Here is a 25132-nt window from a genome sequence, read left to right as displayed (position 1 = left end):
CCAGCACCACTTGCTGAAGAGACTGTCTTTATTCCATTGGATATTGGATATTGTTTCCTGCTTTGTCAAAGATTAGTTGGCCATCTAATGTGGGTCCATTTTTGAGTTCTCTAATCTGTTCCATTGATCTATGTGTCTATTTTTTTCCAGTACCATACTGTCTTGATGATTACAACTTTGTAATACATCTTGAAGTCTGGGACTGTGATGTCTCCAGCTTTGGTTTCCTTTTTCAGGATTGCTTTTGCTATTCGAGGTCTTTTCTGGTTCCATACAAATTTTAGGATTGTTTGTTCTAACTCTGTGAAGAATGCTGGTGTTATTTTGATAGGGATTGCATTGAATATGTAGATTGCTTAGAGTAGTATTGACATTTTAACAATATTTGTTCTTCCTATCCAGGAGCATGGAATCTTTTTCCGTTTATGTGTGTGTGTGTGTGTGTGTGTGTGTGTGTGTGTGTCTTCTTCAGTTTCTTTCGTAAGCTTTCTATAGTTTTCAGTGTATACATTTTTCACATCTTTGGTTAGGTTTATTCCTAGGTATTTTATGGTCTTTGGTGCAATTGTAAATGGAATCGATTCCTTGGTTTCTCTTTCTGCAGCTTCATTATTAGTGTATAGAAATGCAACCAATTTCTGTATATTGATTCTATATCGTGCAACTTTGTTGAATTCATGTATCAGTTCTAGAGGGTTTTTTGTTGTTGTTGTTGGAATCTTTGGGTTTTCCACATAGAGTATCATGTCATCTGTGAAGGGTGAAAGTATGATGTCCTCCTGCTTTTTGGATGGATTTTGATGTCTTTTATTTCTTTGTGTTGTCTGAATGCTGAGGCTAGGCAATGTTGAATAACAGTAGTGAGAGTGGACATCTTTATCATGTTTCTTGCCTTAGGGTGAAAATTCTCAGTTTTTCCCCATTGAGGATGATATTAGCTGTGGGTTTTTCATTTATGACCTTTATGATCTTGAGGTATGTTCCTTCTATCCCTTCTTTCTTAAGAGTTTTTACCAAGAAAAGATGCTGTGTTTTGTTAAATGCTTTTTTTGCATCTATTTAGAGGATCATGTGGTTCTTATCCTTTCTTTTATTAATGTGATGTATCACACTGATTGATTTGTGTATACTGAACCAGCCCTGCATCCCAGAAATAAATCCCACTTGATTGTGGTGAATAATTATTTTAATGTATTGTTGGATCCAGTTTGCTAGTATTTTGTTGAGAACTTTTCCATACATGTTCATCAAGGAAATTGGTCTGTATTTCTCCTTTTTAGTGGGGTCTTTGTCTGGTTTAGGAATCAAGGTAGTGCTGGCCTTGTAGAATGAGTTTGGAAGTTGTCCTTCCATTTGTATTTTTGGAACAGCTTCAAAAGAATAGGTGTTAACTCTTCTTTAAATGTTTGGTAGAATTCCCCTGGTAAGCCATCCAGCCCTGGACTCTTGTTTGTTGGGAGATATTTTATTACTGGTTCAATTTCTTTACTGGTTATGGGTCTGTTCAAAATTTCTATTTCTTCCTGTTTTGGTAGTATATATGTTTCTAAGAATGTGTCCATTTCTTCCAGATTGCCCAATTTGTTGGCATATAATTGCTCATAATATTCTCTTAATATTGTTTGTATTTCTGTGGTGTTGATTATGATCTTTCCTCTTTCATTCATGATTTTATTTATCTGGGTCCTTTCCTTTTTCTTTTTGATCAGTCTGGCTAGGGCTTTATCAATTTTGTTAATTCTTTCAAAGATTCTGCTCCTGTTTTCATTGATCTTTTCTACTGTTTTTTGTGTGTTTTTTTTTTTATTTCAATATCATTGATTTCTTCTCTAATTCTATTATTTCCCTTCTTTTGCTGGTTTGGGGATTTATTTACTGTTCTTTTTCCAGTTCATTTAGGTATAATGTTAGGTTGTATATTTGATACCTATTTTCCTTCGTTAGGAAGGCCTGGATTGCTATATAGTTCCCTCTTATGACCGCCTTTGCTGCATTCCAGAGGTTTGGGGCTGATGTGCTTTCATTTTCATTAGCTTCCATGTACTTTTTAATTACCTCTTTAATTTATTGGTTAACCCATTCATTCTTTAGTAGGATGTTCTTTAATCACCAAGTATTCATGGCCTTTCCAAATTTTATCTTGTGGTTGATTTTGAGTTTCATAGCCATGTGGTCCGAAAATATGCAAGGTATATTCTCTTTTTGTACTTGTTGAGGGCTGATTTGTGTCCCAGTATGTGATCTATTCTGGAGAATGTTCCATGTGCACTCAAGAAGAATATGTATTCTGCTGCTTTAGGATGAAATGTTCTGAATATATCTGTTAAGCCCATCCTGTCCAGTGTGTCATTCAAAGCTATTGGTTCCTTGTTCATTTTCTGTTTAGATGATCTTTCCATTGTTGTAAGTGGGGTGTTGAAGTCCCCTACTATTATGGTATTATTATCAGTGAGTTTCTTTATGTTTGTGATTTATTGATTTATAGATTTGGGTTCTTTCACATTGGGGGCATAAATATTTACAATTGTTAGATATTCTTGTGGATAGACCCCTTAATTATGATATAATGCCCTTCTTCATCTCTTGTTACAGTCTTTACTTATTTATTATTTATTTATTTAATGTTTATTTATTTTTTGAGAGAGAGGGAGACACAGAATCCGAAGCAAGCTTCAGGCTCTGAGCTGTCAGCACAGAGCCCGACGTGGGGCTCGAACCTGCAAGCTGTGAGATCATGACCTGAGCCAAAGTCAGACACTCAACTGACTGAGCCACCCAGGCGCCCCTACAGTCTTTGCTTTAAAATCTGGTTTGTCCAGGAGCGCCTGGGTGGCTCAGTCGGTTAGGCATCTGACTTCGGCTCAGGTCATGATCTCACGGTTCGTGAGTTCAAGCCCCACGTCGGGCTCTGTGCTGACAGCTCAGAGCCTGGAGCCTGTTTCAGATTCTGTGTCTCCCTCTCTCTCTCTGACTCTCCCCCGTTCATGCTCTGTCTCTCTCTGTCTCAAAAATAAACATTAAAAATTTTTTTTTTTTAAATCTAGTTTGTCTGATATAAGGATGGCTACTCCAGCTGTCTTTTGACTACCATTAGCATGATAGATGATTCTCCATCCCCTTACTTTTAATCTTCAGGTGTCTTTAGGTCTAAAATGAGTCTCTTGTAAGCAGCATATAGATAGGTCTTTTTTTCTTATTTATTCTAATACCTCATGTCTTTTGATTGGAACATTTAGTCCATTGACATTTATAATGAGTACTGAAAAATATGATTTTCACACCATTGTGTTGCCTGTTGATTTGGTGTTTCTGGTGATGTTCACTGGTCCTTTCTAGTCTGTTGCTTTTGGTCTCTTTTGTTTTGTTTTGTCTTTTTTCCACTCAAAGGGTCCCCCTTAAAATTTCTTGCAGGGCTGGTTTAGTGATCACAAACTCCTTTAGTTTTTGTTTGTCTGGGAAACTCTTTTTTATTTCTCCTTCTATTATGAATGACAACCTTGCTGGATAAATATTTCTTGGCTGCATATTTTCTAGTTCAGCACATTGAATATGTCCTACCACTCTTTTCTGGCTTGCCAAGTTTCTGTGGATAGGTCTGCTGTGAACCTGATCTGTCTTCCCTTATAGGTTAAGGACTTTTTTTTTCCATTGCTGCTTTCATCATTATTTCCTTGTCTGTGTATTTTGTAAAGTGCCTATGATATGCCTTGGTGATGGTGGGTTTTGTTGAATCTCTGTGATTCTTGGATTTTGATGTCTGTGTCCTTCCCCAGAATGGGAAAGTTTTCTACTATAATTTGCTCACATAAACCTTCTGCCCCCTTTCCTGTCTCTGCATCTTCTGGGACTCCTATGGTTTGGATGTTATTCCTTTTTAGTGAGTCACTGAGTTCTCTAAATCTTACATTGTGATTTTTTGCCTTTGTTTCCCTCTTTTTACTGCTTCATTATTCACCATAATTTTATCTTCTAAATCACTATTTTGCTGCTGTGCTGTGTCCATCCTTGCCATTGTGACATCATTCGAGATTGCATCTCAGTTATAGCATTTTTAATTTAGTCCTGACTAGATTTTATTTCTTCTATCTCCACATAAAAGGATTCTATGGTTTTTTCAACCTCAGCTAGTATTCTTATTATAGTGACCCTAAATTCTAGTTCAGACATCTTGGTTATGTCTATGTTGAGTAAGCCCCTGGCTGTCATTTCTTCCTGTTCTTTCTTTTGGGGTGAATTCCTTCATTTTTTCATTTTGGAGGAATAATTGGCAAAATAAAAAATTAAAATCAAAAAATTGAAAACAACACATAAAATCAAATAAAGAAAGCTAGATCCTAGGTATGTTTTGGTCTGGTTGTCAGAAGAATAGAGAAAAAATAGAATAGAGAAAAAAGAGAAAGGAAAGGAAAAAAAGGCAAGAAAAAAGTTTTAATTAAAAATTATTTATATAATAAAATAGAATCAAATGACATAAAAGAAAGTAAATGAAAGAATATAAAATTTAAAAAAATAAAAAAATTAAAGAAAAAATACATTTTTTTCTATTTCTGTATCCAAGAATGAGGAAGAAAAAAATCAATAAATAAAAAAACAATTTAAGCAAAAACAGAAGCAAAGAAAATGAACAAATAAATGAGCCAGCACACAGAATGAAACCTGAATTAAGTTACATCCAGTTTCCCCTAGAACTGAAACTGTGAAGCCCTGTATAGTCTGTACATTAGGCCGGTGGAGTGACTTGAGCTGGCCTTCTAGGTAATGTGCTTGGAGGATGCAGCTGGGCTGGGCTTGGTGTATCTGCTCCGTTCTCCACTAGGTGGCACTGCTTAGCTTACTGGGGTGGATCAGTGTGTCATGTACACCAGAGAGGTGGAAATGGCTTCACTCAGCTCCCTAGTCTCTGGCACAGGAACTGCACTGTCACCGACTCACAATCAAGTACGTCTCCTTTCTCTCAGGCCTCTATCCACTCCCCGCCTCTACCATATATCCAAGCTGTGCACCTGCCAGGCAGCACCTCCCTCTAGAGTTTTATCTCAGATGGGGTTGTGTTTCAAAACCTCACACTTCAGAGACCCCCGCAGCTGGACCCATACTGACTCTCACGCGTAGGGTTTTGCAGAGCAATGGGCCGGTGCTGGCTTCCCTCAAAAAATGTTCATGTGATCAGGCAGTGGCAGAGCTTCAGAGATTATGGCAATCCACAACACAGTTGGCACCAGGTTTCACTGCACTCTGGCGCCTTTGTCCCTATACCAGCAAACATGGCTGTTCTCTGGGGTCCACTGGGACCTTGGCCTGTGGGGAGCCTTATGACCTCTACCAAATGCATTCTAAATAGGGGAACTGCTTCTCCCCATGTGGCGCATGGATCCCTCAGACCCTGCTTCCTTCTCCAGGGGGTTCATCCTACTTCCTCACCAGAACACTGCCAGGCACAGAGGTCTAGAATTTCAGACTCTGTGCTCTGCTGTTTATAGAATCCTAGTGGTATTGAAACCCTTTCTTTTCCCCCTGTCAATGGTTTTAGGAAACAGATCTCTTGTTTAGTGCCCTGCTAGTATTTTCATTCTTTCTCTTTCTTTCTCTCCAGCTACTATCAGGGTGAGTGCTTTTCTTACATGATCCTTATACACCACACTCTCCCCCTTTCATTTTCTCTGTCCTCTCTCCATGAAATCAGTTCCCTACCCTTTGCAGCTTTTCTCTCCCCCAGTTTACCTCTCCATACCACGTCTCTGCCAAGTTCTGTGGCTCAAGTTATGTAGATTGTTGTGTTAATACTCAGATCAGTGTCCTAGGTGTTCAAAAGGGTTTGGTGCTGATCTAGATGCATTTCAGGGTCAAGACAAGCTCATCGTCTCCATGCTGCGCTTCCATCTTAAGTCTGTCGGGAATGATTTTTTTTTTTAAGTTTATTTACTTGAGAGAGAGAGAGAAAGAGTGAGGTAGGAGCAGAGAGAGAAGGAGAGAGAGAATCCCAAGCAGGCTCCACATTGTCAATGCAGAACCCAATGTGGAGCCTGAGCTTGTGAATCGTGAAATCATGACCTAAGCCTAAATCAAGTGTTGGACATTTAACCGACTGAGTCACCCAGGTACCCCCGGAATGATCTTTAATGTGCTAATATGTAAGTGCTGGATGAGCAAGTTTTTAAGGCATTTCCAATACTGAAATTCTGTGTTCATAGAAAAAAAAGTAACCATATATGTTGTATTAATTAATTTCCATTACATTTTATTTCATGACTTATAATCATAGCTCTGAAGAAATACTGACAGCAATAATAGATACTAATTGCTGAATGCTTGTTTGTACCAGGGTCTCTGTTAAGGGCTTTACAGATATTGTTTCATGTTATGCAACAGCCCTGATAGAGAGGTAGATATTATACCCATTCTATAGGTAAGAAAGCTGAGATTTGAAGAAGTAAGTGACTTTCCCAAGTTACTTAGGTATGACTGGTCAACTCAGGATTCAAACCCAGTTCTCTGTGATTCCATATATTCTCTTCCTTCTCACTTTTCCATGCTCCCTTTAGTGCACTTAGAAAAATCCAGAGGACAATTAGAATACTAAAAGATGTAAGAATTTGATGCTATACGGGAAAGGTCCAAGAAAGGGTGGTTCTCACATCAGACATCAAAATGTATTCCAGTAGATCAAAGACTAGGTGGCTAAAAATTAAACTCATTGTACTAGAAGAAAATATTTGAGTAATTTGTTAAATATATTGAAGAGGGGTAGATATAATACGAAACTCAAAAGCTGAAAAGGAAAGCATAGTGATAAATGTGACTATATAAAACATTTTAAACTTCTGTATGACAAGAAGCCATACCAGGGATATGTATAGCATACCAGGGAAAAGTTAACAGTTACAATGCAATGATACAAAATACAAATACCAAACTGAAAAGAATATTTGCAATATTTATCTGAGATGAAGCACTAATATTCTTAAGAGGCAGATAGATTTTTAAAAGAACAAACTACACAAATAAAAAATAGGTGAAATAAGCAAATGGTCATTTTATGCCAAAACAAATTTAAATAGCCAGCAAACATATAAAAAGATGCTTAACTTCATAATTGTAGACAGGCAAAACTTAAAAATGCAATTGTCTACATATTAGAATGACAAACGCCAAATGTTATGATATGTGCAATTTTTACAAGACTATGAAGAAAGTCAATCATATCTTATTTGTGGGAGTATAAATTTTTGGACACAACTTGGCAATAGCTATTACAATTTAGCACTCATACCCTTTATCCAAGAACTTTTTGTTACATACTATTTATTGCAGCATTGTTTATAACAGCAAAATACTGAAACAACCTAAGGGTCTATCAACCTTGTACTGGTAAAATAAATTTGTAATGAATAATAGAACACTTTATAACTATAAAAAGGGATGAGACAAGTATAGGAATATGTGAATGACGAAAGTTCTTTAAAATATATTAGTAAGTAGAAAAAATAAAGGTATAAAACTATGTGTAAAATACCTTATTTGTATAAAATTTTAAAATTATAACTTTATAAACCTGATTATATTAACAAGAAAAATAATTGGTAGTATATATAAGAAGCCATCAAAATGGATATCTTTAGAATAAAAGATGGGGCCACTTTATATCTATGCTTTTTGTATTGCTTTTTCATGTATGTGCATTATATACATACATTATTTTTTATATCAATATATTATTTGGGCAAAGAGATTCTCCCCTCCCCTTTTTTGCTTTCTTCATCAGTTTCTGTTTATTTAGTGAATAAATAATCATGTGAAAAATTAAGAACAAATTAAAAGAAACAAATAATGCATATACAATCTATGGACTATACTCAGAAAGTGTATTTCCAGGGAATTCATTCTTCAGAAACACCTTCATAAGTGTTTGCAGTAGCAGAAAGCTAGACACAGTCTCAACAACAATAGGGATCCTGTTGAAAAAAATGCTGGTCTCTCCATACCATGTATTGCTGGGCTCCTGTTAAAAAGGTAAAACAGCAGGAGCTGATATGGAAGATGTCCAAGATACATTGTTAAAAGCAAAACAGAAACAGTTTCTAGATTATATATATGATATGATCCTACTCACTTAACTAAAAATGTGAAGACATATTACATATATAAAGAAAGAAATAGAAATAAGCCATGTGTGTGCATATACATATAGTAGACTTCTAAAAAGTATACCCAAGAAACTGCTAACATTGGTTACCTCTGGAACTGAAGATGTTAAGGGGAATTTTTTACTTTTCCTCAGATACCTTTCTGAAACATTAGAATTCATTTACCATGATCCTATATTATGTTTTAATAAGAAGTTAGCCTTAATTGTTTGACAAGAGATTATTTGGCCCAGGAAGTTTATGCATTCAGCTTCCTGTAGGCAGGAGCCTACATCTAATTACTTTTCCTGTCCTTTCGGCTGTCTGAGTCATAGTCTGACTCATCCATGCCTAGACAATCTCTGAAATGACTGTCATCTACTAACAAGTAAATCTGGAAATTCTATAGTTCAAAGGAGGTTTACACTCAAAGAGCCTCTCAGTCCTTTCCCTCCAAGGTAGGAGAATATTGAGTCTCAGGAGTTGAAAAGATAGTCACTCAGCTGGTGTGTGGCACTCAGGCGAAACCCAGATCAATGGACTTCTCTAGGTTACCATGTAATCAATGCATTCGGTAAGGATTTCACCAGAATAGAAAGCCAGGGAAGAGGCATGGAAAATTATAAAAGTGGTTAAGGAGGCTTCCACAAAGTTATTATGAGAGGGCTGGGATGGGGAATTAAAGATTACAGATATCCCATGGGGCACCTGGGTGGCTCATTCCATTAAGCATCTGACTCTCAGTGTTGGCTCAGGTCATGGTCTCACTGTTTGTGAGTTTGAGCCCTGCATCAGGCTCCGCATAGAGAGTGCAGAGCTTGCTTGGGATTCTCTCTCTTTCCCTTTCTCTCTGCCCCTCCCCCACTTGCATGCTCTGTCTGTCTCTTTCAAAAATAAATAAATAAACCTAATAAAAAAAAAAAAAAGATTGCAAATATTCCAGACCCCAAGGGGAAACAGTGGCAACTCCCTATCCACCACCCAGTGTCATTGTCAAAGAGGATTGATGAGAGGCCAAATAAGATGTTATGTTTTACATGCAGATAAGTTGGTCAGGTTTTTTGTTTTTTTTTAATTTATTTTTTCTATTTTTTATGGTTGGTAACCAACTTCTCTGTAAATAAAAGGAAGCAGAATTCTGGCATCAACTGCATAAGAATAGCTCTGTGTATGTTAGAAAACTGGACTTTCTGTGTGTTCAGTTCAAGCAGAAAAGCTTCTTGGGGACTTGCCTTGTTCACCTTTGTTCTCCACCGATGATCCCTCTCCTGGGGCAGACACAGAGCCCTGTCGTTGGAAACCACTCAGTAATTATATTATGTTGACTTCGACTGAATTGATTTGAGAAAGATTTTAGCTTTTACTTCTCATTAAATTTGACTTCAGAATGATTTTTCCCTCTCGGCAGAGTTTTGTGCTTGTTTTTCAGATGTTCTGTTTTTCTTCTGGCGTCGGCCCCAAAATGGGAGTTAGCAACAGCAACATAAACTCCAGGCATTCTTTATTTCATTTTGTCAGAATTCATTCTGGAATTGTACATGAGAAATGGGGCAGTCGGGTTTATTTTGGAACAAGGCTCAGGGCTGTCTAACCAAGCTCAGAATGACAGGACCAGGCATATGACCAAAAAGAGGGATTTGGCAGGCAGCCAGCCCCATTTCATACAATCTACCCAGAACTTCTTCTGAATATATTAATCTGTCAGCGCATACTCATCTATGTACATTACATGTGTCTCTCTTTATTATCCTGTTTTTCCTCTAATTTTGAAGGCTCATATCCACCCCCGAAATCTAGGAAACTCACAGAGGCATATTAAATGCACATACTAAAATTCTTGTAGACATGCATAGACAGTTTCAGCCGAGTCAGACCATTCTATAAACGCCACAAGATGAAATTTCACATCTTTGCTAAATGAAAGTTGATAAGAGCCTGAAACTTGCTAAGTAACACTCAACTGCCTTGGTAGGACATTAGGGGTTTTGAGGTAGGTGACATAATCTTAGACAGCTTCTCAGTTTGGAGAAACATTTTTCAACTATCAGAATGATAGGCCTTATAAATACCCAAATTCTCTGGCTTCTTCTTCTAGGTGAATGGCATTGACCTCCGTGGAGCATCCCATGAGCAGGCCGCAGCTGCACTGAAGGGGGCTGGACAGACGGTGACGATTATAGCACAATACCAACCTGAAGGTCAGTGAGAAACCAAGCTTATAATGTTCTGATACGTTTCTGTGAGAATGTATACCCACATCTGGTAATCTGTATTAACCAGTCTATACCAACAAGGTTTTTTAAAACTCACCTATCCTGAAAAATGGGTGTTACATGTCCAGGGAATATGAGGCTTTATTACCCTTAATCTTCCAAGGAAAACATCAGTTAGAAAGTCCTCTTTGAAATATGAATTAAAAAAAAAAAAAAAAAAAAAAAAAAAAAAAACTATCCTCAACTTTATTTATATTCTTATCTGTAGGCACTTTTGGTCAGCAATGGATAGTATAAAAACCATTAAGATGGACTAAGAATCAAACTGACATGAGACAGATTAACAGGAGAAAATGAAATTTAATAGCATATGTAAGGGGAATCCACACAGGCAGGGAAATTCCAAAGACAGGCAAAATGACATATATATATGTCATCCTGAACTGTGAAATGGGTGGGGTCTGGGACCTTAGAGGACAGGATTGTATTTCACAGGGCGATAAGAAGAACTGATATTTGGTAATTAGATATTTGTCCTGGCTATACATATACAGATGGATCACTCAGATAAAATTTATCTCTGCTAATAACCATTGTTCTGGGAAAGACCCCCCAGGTGAGATCCTTCTATGTAGTTATAGGAGGGACAAAAGTTTCTCTTGAGCCTTTAGGGTCTCAATTGCCTTCAGCTCAAAATCCACATACCAAAGTGGCATATTCAGTGGGGGCAAGGGGGTGGGAGTGGTTGTCCTGAATCCCTTCAGGAGCAAGGAGGACAGAGAGAACAGACCATGATCAGCATTCTCTCTCTGTGGCATTAACTTTTATTAACACTAACACGGCTTTTGGTTGTCCTTGATGTAGATTTTTGTGTGTGTGTACTCTCAGCTATAGTATAGCTTGTTTGCAATATGCTACTGTAAACCCTGAAACATGGTGAGATGTCATAAATTGGCTTAGCCAACTGAGACCTGATGAGATATCCTAAATTGCATTAGCCATACCCTGCTCTTTGGTTTGTTTCAACATCTGTTTCTGTGATCAGAGTGAGGCTCAATGAGACAACCGGGATGTTACCTATTATGTGGTTGATATTTTAGCAAATTTGTATGTAGATTGCTCCTTTGTTAATGAAATGCAGTTAAGCACACCACAGTGGGCTAGACTTTTTACAAGAAAAAAAGAGGAATGTGCTTTCTGTCTTTAGGAAATGTAGTTAATTACCCTTGGCCCACATAGCTCTCAGAGAAGACTATTAAACAGATAAACATGGAAGTACAAGATGCCATTAAGGAAGAGCCTTTATGCCTGTGGGTATAAAGAGCTTCTTTGACCTTTTAAAGTGATTCTTTCTTAATGTCAGTTGGTCTGTTGTTCTTTGGAAGACTGAGGTTTGTATCTTGCTTGTGAAGTCTTAGATTTTATTTACCATAATGGTGGCCAACCACATATTTCATGTGAGAATAAAGAAAACATTGTGCTATGTGTATTTTGGAGTGTTTCATTTATGTTGCCTGTCTTTAGAATTAGAATTTGCAATTAAGTTATAAAAATATATATTAAATGTTTTCTCCAATGGCCCTGGCCCAGATATGGACAGAGAATGGGGGAAGAGGAGATTTGTGATTATCAAAGATGGATGATGACAACACCAAGGGAAAATGTTCTTCCTGTACAGCTTTGAAAGTCTTTCTACTTAAAAATTAGTAAATGTGTCTTCTAATAGCAATAAATGGCTCCAGAAGTATCAGTTGTAAAACAGAAAATAAAAACATCTGGTTTAGCATAATTTGATGAACAAATTCTACTTCATATAGAGTAAGAACTTTTACATGGGACTTTTCCATTTTCTTTGTAGCTGTTTTCATTCAGTCTCAAACTGTATGCCCTTCACCACTACCTGGCACATGGCAATAAATACCCAGGCTGCTTTCCCATTTCTGAAAAATTTCATCTCAAACACGAATTACAACAATTAGAAGCTTTTGATAGTGAAGACAGCCATTCAAGTGACCTTGAACAGAGTGATTTTAAACTTTAAAGGTTACAGTAAAAGATAAGAATGTCATCATTCTATCAACTTTAATCTTCATCTTAAGCTTCCTTACAGCTTTTGTTTCCTTTAAGCAGTGTACTTAATTTGGATACTAGGCTGTGCATTGTGAAGATGTCTATTCAAAGCAAATCTTATAAATCATATAAACCAATTTTCAAAGTGCTTCTAAAGAAATGTGCAAATAAAAACAATCTTATTTCAAAATGCCAAAGTGCAGATAGGATTCACAGAATGACTTACCTATTTTAATAGTCTAACTGTATTGTAATTTTTCACAGCTTTAAATCAGTTGGAAATGGGGTAATGTAACATCAAGCAATCATTTTCCCCTCTTTCTAAATTTAATGTGTAGCTGAGCCTTAATTTAACTATTATATGAAATGGAAAACTGATTGGATTATTGTTTAGATCATTTAGGAACATTTAAATTTTATGACATTTTTAGGAAATAATGAACAATTTGCCTTTAAAATAACAAGTAAAAAGAAGAGTATTCCATCAGAGTCCATTAGGAAATTCTCACCAGATCCCCTTCATTTGCACCAGGATTATGAGATGTCCATGCTAAGACAAATTTTATTTACATCTCTTTTGGTAGGTTCAAGAACCAGGCTTCCAGTAAATAAGTTTTTCAATTCAAAACATAAAAATGCTTTTGTCAGGAGTATACTAGATTCCTTGCTCAATGTTACCAGACATTCAGAAAATTTGGCCCTTCAGACTCATATCCCAAGTCTTTGTCTTTAAGAATTGTTTGTTTTTTATCTTACTGAGGAGAAAGAACTTAGATACATTTAACAGAAATCATTTTCTGATGACACAGAACCAAAATTGTATAATAATGACACCATCTCTAAGAATTATGGGATGTCAGACAAGGGCTAAACCTGCAGAAGCCAAAACAGTACAAGAGTACTTCATGGAAATGAGGAAATAGGGAAATGGAGCCAGACTCTTAAAAGTGGGTGAGATTTCTATTCTGAAGAGCAGGAAGAAAAAAAAAATATCTTGCTAAACTAAGTAAGATCATGAGCTCCATGTGTGCAGACACACAACCTATATTTTGTTCACTGACAAATCAATTTTCTATGTTATACTTGTTATTAGTGTTTCTTAAAGAGTTGCTGAGCTGATAAATAAAATTTACCTTTCTTTAATATTCAGTTTCTACTGAAGATGATTGAAGATTGGAGGAATGATTCAGTTTCACTACTTGCATTTTTTCATTTTGGCTTCAAAGCAGAAAATATGTGCCAAACCAGCATGTGTTGCAAAATATAAAACCATTTCCAAATCTGTTTTTCATAAGACTTAGCACATTTTTGAAATAATTATAAATAATTTATAATTATCATAATGTAACAATAAATGTCTTCCTTGGCAAGTTTTACTGTGCAGAATAAGACCAAAGTTGGGGTAATTTAATCCCTGTTATCTAAATTACTCTATCCATCATCAAATCTTATCCAATGCCTAGTCCTAGGTAGTAGAATTAAAGCCAAATTTGAAGAGTCACATACAAACAATGTTTCTTTCTGGTGGTATGATTGTGGTTCATTTATACCAGCCTTTTTTAAAATCCATTTTCTATCACATGTTTACTTGGAAATTAACATGTATTATATTGATATTAGGAAGAAAATAATGAATTTTTTTCTTTATTTCTTTTTTTGAGAGGATCATTTATCTGATACTTAAAGAATAATCCTACTTTAGCAATATGGGAAGTTAATTCTTGTATAAAACTTCAATTGTCTATATTCAGTTAGTGAAGTTACTCCCATCACTACTTCAAAAAAGGAAACATAATGTCTGCCCTCTCCCTGGCCCACATATATATACATGTATATCCCTTTCCCATCCCTTTATAGCCATCTTCCCCATTGCTTTCAGAATTATTATTCTAAAAAGATATTAGCCCAAGGTGCCTCTGCACAAACTCCATGCCCTTCACAGTATAGTCCCAGCCAACCTCCATGTTCCCTCCCCACTAACCCAACCATCACCCACCAGCATCATCTTTTATAGCCCTCCCACTGCTACACAGGACTGCTTTCTGCTCCCCACACTTGGTCCTGAACAGTTTCTGTGCCTTTGCTCGTGTGGGTTTCTCTCCCTGGAATTCCCTTTTCTCCCATTCTACCAATAGGATTCCTACTCATTTTGAGGGCCTGCACATGTCACTTCCACTATGAAGTCCTCTTTTATCTGCTAAGTCAGTGTTGATTGATTCAGTCTGTGAACTCTTTAGACCTGTATTCAGATAGTTTTTGTGTCCCTTAACATAATTTGTGCATTTCCCGACTTAAGTAAGCTTCTAGAGGGTGATAATTTATTTATCACTCATTTTATGTCAATATGAATTTGGCTATGCTGTATTAAAGAGTTATCAAATGGATCTCCATTTGTTTTAGAGGTGCAATATAATATTTTCATTGTGTTGGCAAATAATAGTAAGTGCTTAAGAAATATTTGTTGAATGAATATTGAATGAATGGCGTGGGTTTTTTATATTAGTTACAGAAATGGTAAATGAATCCCCAGATTGGACATTTGACATTGATGCAGTTTTTATGTGATGCCTTTTTGTTCTTTTCCTAAAAAAAATTCACCCTATTGGATGATCTCCCTTTCTCCTGCACTGCAGAAAACTACAGCTATTTTTCTATAATAGAACACAAGCAAAAATTATTAAAGCTCCAACATTTTTTAAAGTTCCAAAACTTGGGGTGCCTGGGTGGCTCAGTTAAGCATTCACCTTTGGTTCAGGTCATGATCTCGCGGTTAGTGAGTTCGAGCCCCATGTTGGGCTCTGTGCTGACAGCTTGGAGCCTGGAGCCTACTTCAGGTTTTGTGTCTTCCTCTCTCTCTGTGCCTCCCCTGCTTGAGTTCTCTGTCTCTCTCTCAAAAATAAACTTTTCAAAACAAAAAAATTCAAAAACTCAACTCTAACACCATTGATGAATTTTTAAAAGTCATTGATTATATCCTAATTATACATTGGTCAAAAAGGGTCTAACACAGCATTTCCCAAATCAGATAGGGGCAAATCTTTATAGCATTTGTTGCCTTCTCACTATATAATAATACCTAGATTTACTGTGGGATCACTGACTAGGGCTGAAATCGTAAGCTAGCTACCAGATATTCACTAGGAGAGCCAAGTGAACAGTATAAACTGTTGGATAAAGCACAAAATGGAAACCAACATATTCCTATGAAAGCTACCAATATCCTTTTGCCTTTAATCTGACTATTCAGGGCATTGTTTTGGACACAGAAAGGGTTTCACAAAGACCTGCAAGTAGGAAAGAGGTGATCAGTCAGCAAGGTCCCCATCAGTGAGCGGGGATTCGAGTAGACAGTAGAGGGGCTGAGTTTCTCCATCATTTAAGTTTTTATCCAAGTTGCAGTTAGTTAACATACAATTTAGTTTCTGGTATACAATATTGTGATTCAACACTTCCATATAACACCTGGTTATCCACCTTTTATTCTCTCATAGAATATTTGAGTTCCTGAAAGAAAAACCCAAAGAACAGAGTTAACTGTTCTCTGGAGACTTACAAATAGGGCCTGGTTTAGGGAATTGTGACTGAGTGGCTATGTGGTTCATTTAAACTTTAATTTGGTTAGTAGATATTTTTACTGAACACTTACTATGCTCTAGTCATTGTTTTTGGGAAAAGATAAAGCAGTGAACCAATAAGTCCTTCTCAAATAAATATTCAATTTGTCAGATGGTGATAAGTAATGTAAATAAATAGGAAGAAACGTGAAAATGATAGTAACAGAGAAATGTATGGTGAATATAGAAGGCCAAGCTAATCAGTTTATATTTCATCAGAGACCTCAAAGAAATCTGAGAGGAAGCCATACAGGAATCGGGGGAAGAAATGAATTATTCTAGAGTCTTGGTCTGCCAACTCTGGTCTGTGAAGCAGCAGCATTGATAAAAACTGAGAGCTTGGTAGAAATGCACAATCTCAAGCTCTAATTCAGGCCTACTAAGTGAGAATCTACATTTTTTCAAGATCCATCGGTTATTTGTATGTACATTAGTTTGAGAAGCACTGCACTAGAATACTTGAGGACCCTGCAAAAATTGTGATTTGTTACTGTGGGATCGGACTCCCTCTACCTGGAGTACAAGGCAATGTCACATAAGGCTGCATCAGTAAGGTTGATTTCTGGCATGTGTTACTCAATGATTGGTCATGCATCAGTGGTTGTACTAGGGACAGGTCAGGCTGCAGGGAATCTAAGAAGTTCATGTGTCATTCACCTCTACCTTGCCTCTACCTTGCCTCTACCTCCCCTCTAAGTATAGATTATCAAGCAAATTCATAAGTCTTGCTAGAACTCCTCATCTCGTGAGACAATGAACCTTTTCAGGCTTCTTTCCCTTTCATTATGGCTTCTCTGCAAGAGAGTAAAGAAGCAGTGAGTTGGGATGAGGTAAGATTGAACTCTATCCTGATGGGCAACTTTGTGGATCAAAAGAAAGTTATTAAGGCATCATTATAAAGTTTCTTTAAGGAACTTATTATATTTTAAAGCAGAAGCTCATTTCAGTAATCTTTTTGTTCCTTTTAAATTATGAAACTAATTCAGAAGGAAAAGTACTCATTCTTTTCAGAATGAAGTGAAATTCTGATACTTTTCTGGTTTACTACTCTAAATGAAGTCACAAGCTTAAACCATAGTTGGACACCATCATCTATTTCTCTATAAGGTCAAAGATGTGGTGAAAACCTAAAATGAATATGTAATTTACTCTGAAAAACTATAGATACCTTCTGTACTTAAAGGTTCCCAGAAATGAAAGTATATACAACATCCAAGAAGCTTACTTAATTCAACCTAAATTTCTTTCTTAAAATCAATGTCTACATAAGTTTATACATATGAATGAGCAGCTGTGGCATGTTGAGATATTTTCTCAGTGCAAATAACTGCATCTTAAATACCCAGGCAATATTCATAAAGTCCAGGTGGAGGTCTTGGTCAGAAATTGCATCAGTATCATCAGGGAACATTCAGGATGAGCTTTGGAATGGAAAGTAATATGTAAGACTCTGGACTAGAAAGAGAAGACCAGTATTCTAGTCCTAACTCTACCCCTAACTGTGTGACCTCATGCTAGTTATTCATCTTTATGAGTTTTCATTTTCTCACTTAGAAAAGAAAAAGTTAGGATGAGTAAAATATTTTCAAAAGAAAGAACCCTCCAGTTACTGAATTCTAGATGAAAGACATGACCCCTCAAGTAATATAGAAGTATAAATCCCATTATTTGAAGATCTTGTTGCTAATACTGCACCTTTGTTCTTTGCATTTTTTTGCATTCTTTAAGAAAAAACACAAAATCTGGTTAACTTGATGTATTCTGTGTAGTTTACCTAGAATCACTGAGAAATGGAAATTAAGAGTTGAAAAAATCCTTAATGATCACCTTGTCCAGCTTCACAGATGGGGGAACTGAGGCTCAGTCAACATCCACATAGGAAATTAATTCAGTATCTTAAAATTTGTCATAGATGCTAAAGTTGAGGCTAGCTAAAGTTGAGGCTAGCTCAACAACTAGTAAATTCCTAAATTCTTTTAATTTACTATAGTAGCTCATCATGGCTGATGACTTAACTAGCCCAAGGAATCTAATCCAATTAGATTATTATGAACAGAAGAGAGTTGAAAAATTCTTATGGAACCTCAGGGCTTTCTCATGCCCATAATTTCACTTTCATTGCTAGCTTATTACTCTTGTTAATTGTTCTTACTCATGTATCGCAATTGAATGATATATATAAGAGAGGTTTCAAAGTGTAAGCAATTACTGTTAATTTACAAAATAACCACAATCGGGGAGTATTGATACTTCAAGAAACAGCTCAAATATATTATGCTTTTTGCACCTGGGTGGCTCAGTCGGTTAACTGTCCAACTTCTGCTTAGGTCACGATCTTGTAATTTGTGAGTTCGAACCCTGCATGGGGCTCTGTGCTGACAGCTCAGAGCCTGGAGCCTGCTTCAGATTCTGTGTCTCCCTCTCTCTCTACCCCGCCCCTGCTCACTCACACTCTGTCTCTCACTCTCTCTCAAAAACAAATAAGCATTAAATTTTTTTTTTAATATCTTATGCTTTTCCTCTTTCCTACCCTAACTTCTTCATGCAGCATCCTTCATCCATCTGTCCATCCATCCATCCATCATCAATCAGTTCATCCTTAGTGATATTCTGTATTGCCACATATCATCTCCAAATATGTTGCATTAAATCTGATTTAATTAATTTGATTCACATATTCTAATTTTTACCAAAATATTAGGAAGGAAGCTTACATACAACTTTATATCACTCTAGAATTTTTATTGCTTAGCTGTGTCTTTCTCCACAACTCTCTCTCATATGGGTACAGGCTCCACCAACACGTTCTGCCTCCTCCTGCAACTAGAAATCTCCCAGGATGTCCCTTTACTTATGTATCTTTTTCCTACCCTTCTCCCAGTTGCTTTTTTAACTCCCCAACCTCCAACTAAAACATAACATCACAGAATATAACAGAAAAGATGATTCATGCAAACAGAGTCTGCAGATTTATGGGAGGTTCTCTCTCAGTGATTAATGATGCTGCATATCTTTCTCCATGCTTATACCCCGGTTTGGACGTAGAGTAATGTAATGGGGACAAAGTGAGATACCACTTCCTGACTCAAAAAATTCTTTTGACCTAATTATTTATCCTGGGAATCCAGTGTTTCAAACTCTTATCAGAGGGGCTAAAAATATTTACAAAGCTGATATATGTCATTTCCCTTCCTGTTATACCATCTCTGCCCATAATTAAACATACTGATCTTTGGGTGTCTCATCTTGTGATTTTATAATATTTTGAAGGACCCTTGGCATCCAGTGACATAATGCACTCACTCACTAATACTGAAAGAGGCTAAATAAATCTGTGCTAGAGACATTTTGACAACCAAAAAGATCTCTTAGATCCATCCCTTGAATTAGCAGCACCCAGATCAAATACATGGAAATAAAGGGTCCTAATCATATTCTTGACTATACAAGTATTACCAGATGAACACAGATCCTCCACTGATAAGGAGTTTCAGGACATTAGAGAACTGTTAAAGAATGTTCCACAGAGACAAGCAGAAGAGGAATGCTGGCTAAAACATCTAAAATACCTACTAACCTTACTCCATATTCTCAGTAAAGAATGTAGTTCACCTCCACATTTGTTTGGAAATCCCAGTATATAAGCCAACCCTCAAATTTACTAATGAGTAATGAGACATTTTTCTTGTTACTTCCCTGACTCTACAGCCAATGCTTTTTAACCACGCCCAAGCCACATCACTTTCTAAACAGTGATGCTCTGTTTTGTTCATTAAGATGGTTAGAGAGATTATTTTTAAGGCTCTTTCTGGCTGACATTCTATGAAATTAGAATATGTCATTAAGGAACAATTATTGCAAGCAGGTAATTTTGAGTGTTCTCATTTTATTCCTCACATGTTAAACACATGGAAATTCTGCTTTCACCCACTTGGTGGGAAGGGGAGAGAGATCTATATCTGTGGAAATTGCTCTCTCTGTGTTTAAAAGAATTTGAACCCCCCAATAGTGGCTTTAAATTCAATTCAAGTAGAAACACTTGTTACTTGTTGGGGCTTTCAAGATTAACAATTTATTATATATGACCTCTTCATTTACAGACACATTATAGCCTAAATCTTAATCAGTTTCATAAAGTAAAGTAAATGTAACTACCAAGTTGAGAAACAGATTTATTGGGGGTAAAAAGAAATAATATGAGGAAAAATCATTTTTGATAAATTCAAAAGCTGAATTCTGAATTTAATTCTCAGAATCACAAGTAGTAGCAACTACAGAATGGGAAAGCCAAACCCAGGAAACATAAAGTATACATCTTTAATGTATATATACATTCCTAATAGATTGCTATTAGGAATATATATAGAGATTCCTAATCCAAATAGGATTCCTGGTAGACTCATTGACTAAGCTATAAAAGAAAAGTATTCAAATTGTACTTTGGTTCAAGATAATCTTGTTTTACTCACTCTGTTTTCTCATATTCATGTTTCCACAGCTAAGGGTAATTTATTTCCTTAATAAGAGTTGCTGACACGTTGGGGACATAAAGCAAAGGCAGAACAAAAATTCCTTCAGTCAGTCTTCATTCAGCTGATATTTATTAAATGCTTCTAGTGAGTGACACACTGACCTGGACATTGGAGATAGAATGATGAACAAATTATGCATGACCCTTTCCCTGATATACCTACAGTTAGCAGAATAAAATCACACCAGTGGTTCATACAAGCTCAGGTGAGTGCTCCAGAAAAAGAAAAGGACTTAGATCTAGACTCTCAGAGTCTACATATTCACGTATATTCTTAGAGTGTACCGAGCCAGACCAAACCAAAATAGACTAAAAACTCTGACCTAGATAGAGGCTTAAGAAGGAAATTATTTCCCAAGGAAATAATATTTTCATGAATTTGAAGGGTAAGTAGGCATTAATTTGTCAAAGCAGAGCAGAAGAAGCAGTTGTAAGGAAGAGGAGGGAAACGTATGTGAGAAAGTGGGAGAAATACCATGCGTAAGGAAGTGAAAGAGGGAGGCGTAGGCAGACTATGGAGGACTGGTATTTGGTTCTTTCTCCTGAAAGCAACAGTGTTGAAAAGTATTAAGCCAGAGGCTGGCAGGATCAGATTTTTTCTTCTAAAAAAAAAAAAAAAATAGCTCTGACTGCTGAAAAGAGAATAGGCCAGAAAGTGCCAAAGATGCTGGGAAAGACCCAGTTAAAAAGTGCTCATCTGGGTAAAATGGTGGTGGTTGGCTTAGAAGTAGTGGCAGAATTGGTGGAGAGGAGCAGACACACTCAGGGGGGAAATGGGGGGAAAGTTGGTGATAAAGTCAACAGCCTTACATGTTGGCTTATTAAAATATATAAATTCACCGATTTCATTAAAATATGGCACAGCATTATTGACAATTACAAGACAAATAAACCCATCAGGGAAAAGCATGTTTTATTCAGCTTATACCTTAGTCCCTAATATGGGCCTAGTTCATAGTAGGCATTCAATATGAAATTTTTTCATATGAAAAATTTTCAAATTTTCGTAAATATAAAAAATAAAAGAATGATGCCAATGAATAAATATATCTATTCTATAGGAACTCTCTCTTCACGTTTTTTATTTTAGCTAAGGCAGAACAAAATATAGATGTCAGAAAAAGAAAGACAGGGAGTTGGTAGCAAGAGAGAGAATAATTAAGACTAGTATGGAGCAGTCACCATATGTCTGATGACATTCTAAAATCTCTGCATATGTTTACACATTTAGATTTCTCAAAAACTTATGATATAGGTTCCATTGCATCACCCATTTGCTCATTTACAGATGAGAAAACTGGGACTCAGAAAGCATAAGTAGTTTTCCCAAGATCAGACAACTAACCAGTAGAGTAAAGCAAGGAGTCATTCTCAGGCAGAAAGATTCCAGAACAGCCATTGCACTAGACTACTTCTCAAAGGAGAAAGAAAAGGAGAGAAAAAGGGAGGCAATGGAGGGGATATGCAGAATCTAATAAAGGGAAAATGCCATGTACCCAGAGAGAGAGAGGACAGAGGTACAGAAGGGACAAAAGAGTCAGATGGGGAAATAGTGATAAGCTGGGCAAGGTCAGCCGACAGGCAGATCAGAGAGACTCTAGTAATGAGATGTGATCAAGAAGGGAGACAGGCCAATATTGGGTTGTCATAGGCCATAGGCCCGGGAGCAGAGCAAGGCTAGTTGGGTGAATTCCCTTTTTTTTCAAGTTTGTGGTGTTGTTCTTTTCAAAATATGGGGCAGTTGGGGGCCTGCATTTCAGTTCTGAGAATAGGTGTGGCCCCAAACTGGTACAAAGGCAGGTGGAAGGCTCACTATTTACTACATTTTGAGGTCTTAAGTGAGTGATAACCTCTCTGAGCCTGAAATTCTTCACCTATAACATAGAGATAATCATATTTACCTTCCAAAGTTTCTGGGAGAATTGGAGAAAATAGATGTAGAGTGTCTAAAATATATAAGGTCGTCAATAAATGACAGCTAGTATCACAACCCCTCAGCAAGCTTATTTGAATAAACAGTGCTCTCCGCACCCCCACCCCCCACATCCCACCCCTGACTCTAATCAGACATTTGCATTATACTTAGAACTACCTAAGAACAGACAGGATCAAAGAGCTTCACAGAGTTTGGTAAGCAGTAGTTGTTAAGAGTTCCTATTTTGAAATCAGATATAGTTCAAATTCCAGCTCTACCATTAACAGCTCTATAACCTTGAACAAATTACTTCACCTCTTGGAATAGCATTCTTTATCTGTAAAATAAAAATTCATACCTTTCTCTTGGCACAATTTTGCAGATTAAGTAAATCAGTGCATGTAAAATGCTAAACACAGTTCCTGACAAATAGCACATCATCAGTGAGTGGTACATCATTATTATGGTAATTATCAGAAAGACCAGAAAGTCTACAATATATGGTTATTATGTGGAGAAAGAGAGACAGAGAGACAGAGAGAGAGAGAGATGGAGGGAGAAGTGGACCCAGAGTGGGAAAGAAAGTTTCAAAAGCCCTTGGGAGTCTGTGGATACAGGTTTTTAAGAGATTTCATGTGGAAATTTATATGGAAATAACTTCCTATGTGGGCATGTCAAATAAATTGTCCTCAGCAGAGTCCTGGGGTCCAGTGACAAAATGGCAGGAACAGAGGGTGGCGGGTGCCAGAAGAAACAGGCTGGGCCCTGGTCTCAATCCCCCTCCACCCAGAGCAGACTTTATTTGTTTTTCATGTTTGGTGTTGGATACATGAAATCTGTCACCAAAAAAACAGTTTTAAGCTGTTTAAGCAGAAGGCAAAAAAAGCTGTTAGAATGAAGGTATGTGTATGGTTAGGATCCAGAAGAGCTATAATCTCACTTAATTTTCCACTAGAATGTAGACTCCACCAGAGCATCAAGTGTTACCTGTTTTGCTTAATGCTTTGTCCCCAAGGCCTAGAATGGTGCCTGGCATATAGTAGGTATTCAGTAAACATTTGTGAATGAATGAACGAATAAGCTGAACAAATGTTCATGCCTTGCAATCGCTCTTGAGCTGCAGTGGCAGAGCAAATTCACTCCCACTGAGATGCCTGTTGGGAGTCACGTTAGATAACTAGAGCTCCCATGCATTGATTTTCCATGCTGAAAACATAATTGATCTATGAGAGTAGATTATGTGGTCCCAACATTGATTTTGGCATTGCTGCTGACCAGGCTGCCCAAGACAAAAATGCTCTTTTCCTTTGGTTGTTTGGTATTTGAAAGCAAAAAATTAAGCACTCAAATAGGCATTACTCCAATGAATCTCATACTGGTTTTGAGCATTTTTGTAAGTCTTAGAAACATAAAATCAAATATAAAATATTAACCAGCACACATTTAAGACTTTTCCATTTACAAAGAGCTTTCACATATGTTTCTCATGCAATCTACACAACAACTCCGAGAGGTGAATAGAGTGGTAATATCATCACTCTAATTTCATAGGTAACAAATGTGAAGCTTGGTGAATTTAAGTAACTTGCCAAGGTCATGCTTGTCATAAGTGAGCTGAACTTGTATGCAGGTCCTCTGATTCTGTTTCTCATGCTTCATAGTGTTCTTCAGATGTTCTTTAGCATCACACTGTTTTATAATTCTTTTATCCAAATAAGGATACTTGAATCAATCTTGAATTATCAGGATTTCTGATAAACACATTTTGAGAAAACATATTCATGTTTGTGTAATGGGTGAATGTTTGATGGCGTGTCATTTTAACTTTGTCTTGTAATAGTAATATAATTACATGGATTCAAAAATCAAAATAGTATTAAAAGGTATACACTGAGAAGTCTTACTTCTACTCATTTCCTCTCAACCACTCAACCTCATTTCCTCTTGCCCTTCTAGGCAGCCATTTAATTAATGAGCAATTTTTTTAAATACAAACAAACTGAAACCATAAAGGAATATAGTTAAATCCTATTTGCAGGTTTTAAAGGAGAAAAAAAAATTCCTAATAGGAGAATGCATAATAGCCTGAAGAGTTAAGGAACAAAACATTGTTCTTTTTGAGTTGGGCAACATTTATATCTGCTCCTCATGCCTTAATTAATTTATTTTTTTTAAAGTAAGCTCTATGTGGGCCTTGAACTCACTACTCTGAGAGTAAGCGTCTCATGCTCTACAGACTGAACCAACCAGGCACCACTATTTCTCACGCCTTAGGATATTTTCCCAGTACAGAAATAATTTTATAAATACTAGATTTTCTTTCAATGTGACTATCATAATACCCAATGTGCTATGTAAATTGCCAAGGATCACAAGTTCCAAAAGAAACCTTCATGTAATTGTTCTTTATTAACTGGTATGTTTTTTTCCTAGAAAAATTTGGAGTACTTAATATACTTTAAAGAGGTCACTGGAGTCTGAAGGGATCTATAATCAAGGTTAAAGCCACCCTATTGCCTTGGAAATATGTGCAAGAATTACCTAGTTTCATATAATAGATATCTTCATATAAAGATATTTGTAATCTTTCTTGATTTTGTAATAGGGAATACATAAATTCCTCTTTAAGGTCACTCAGAAGATTCTTTTATAAGGTGATTGATTTC

The 25132-nt window shown here is 36.6% G+C and overlaps 1 protein-coding gene across 18 annotated transcripts in view; it reads left to right on the top strand.

Annotated features, from left to right (window-relative positions):
* DLG2 (discs large MAGUK scaffold protein 2) overlaps nucleotides 1-25132 on the top strand; it is a 2113447-nt gene that overhangs the window by 1800066 nt on the left and 288249 nt on the right. For all 18 annotated transcript variants that reach the window (XM_078433028.2, XM_078433029.2, XM_078433030.2 and 15 more), the window contains one exon: nucleotides 10219-10321. In XM_078433028.2, coding sequence (XP_078289154.1) covers nucleotides 10219-10321 — 103 coding nt within the window. The remainder of the gene's footprint in view (nucleotides 1-10218; nucleotides 10322-25132) is intronic.

This window comes from Panthera onca, chromosome D1, assembly GCF_046562875.1.
Source record: "Panthera onca isolate mPanOnc1 chromosome D1, mPanOnc1 haplotype 2, whole genome shotgun sequence".
Taxonomy (NCBI): Eukaryota; Metazoa; Chordata; class Mammalia; order Carnivora; family Felidae; genus Panthera; species Panthera onca.
This window is presented reverse-complemented; position numbering and strand designations above follow the sequence as displayed.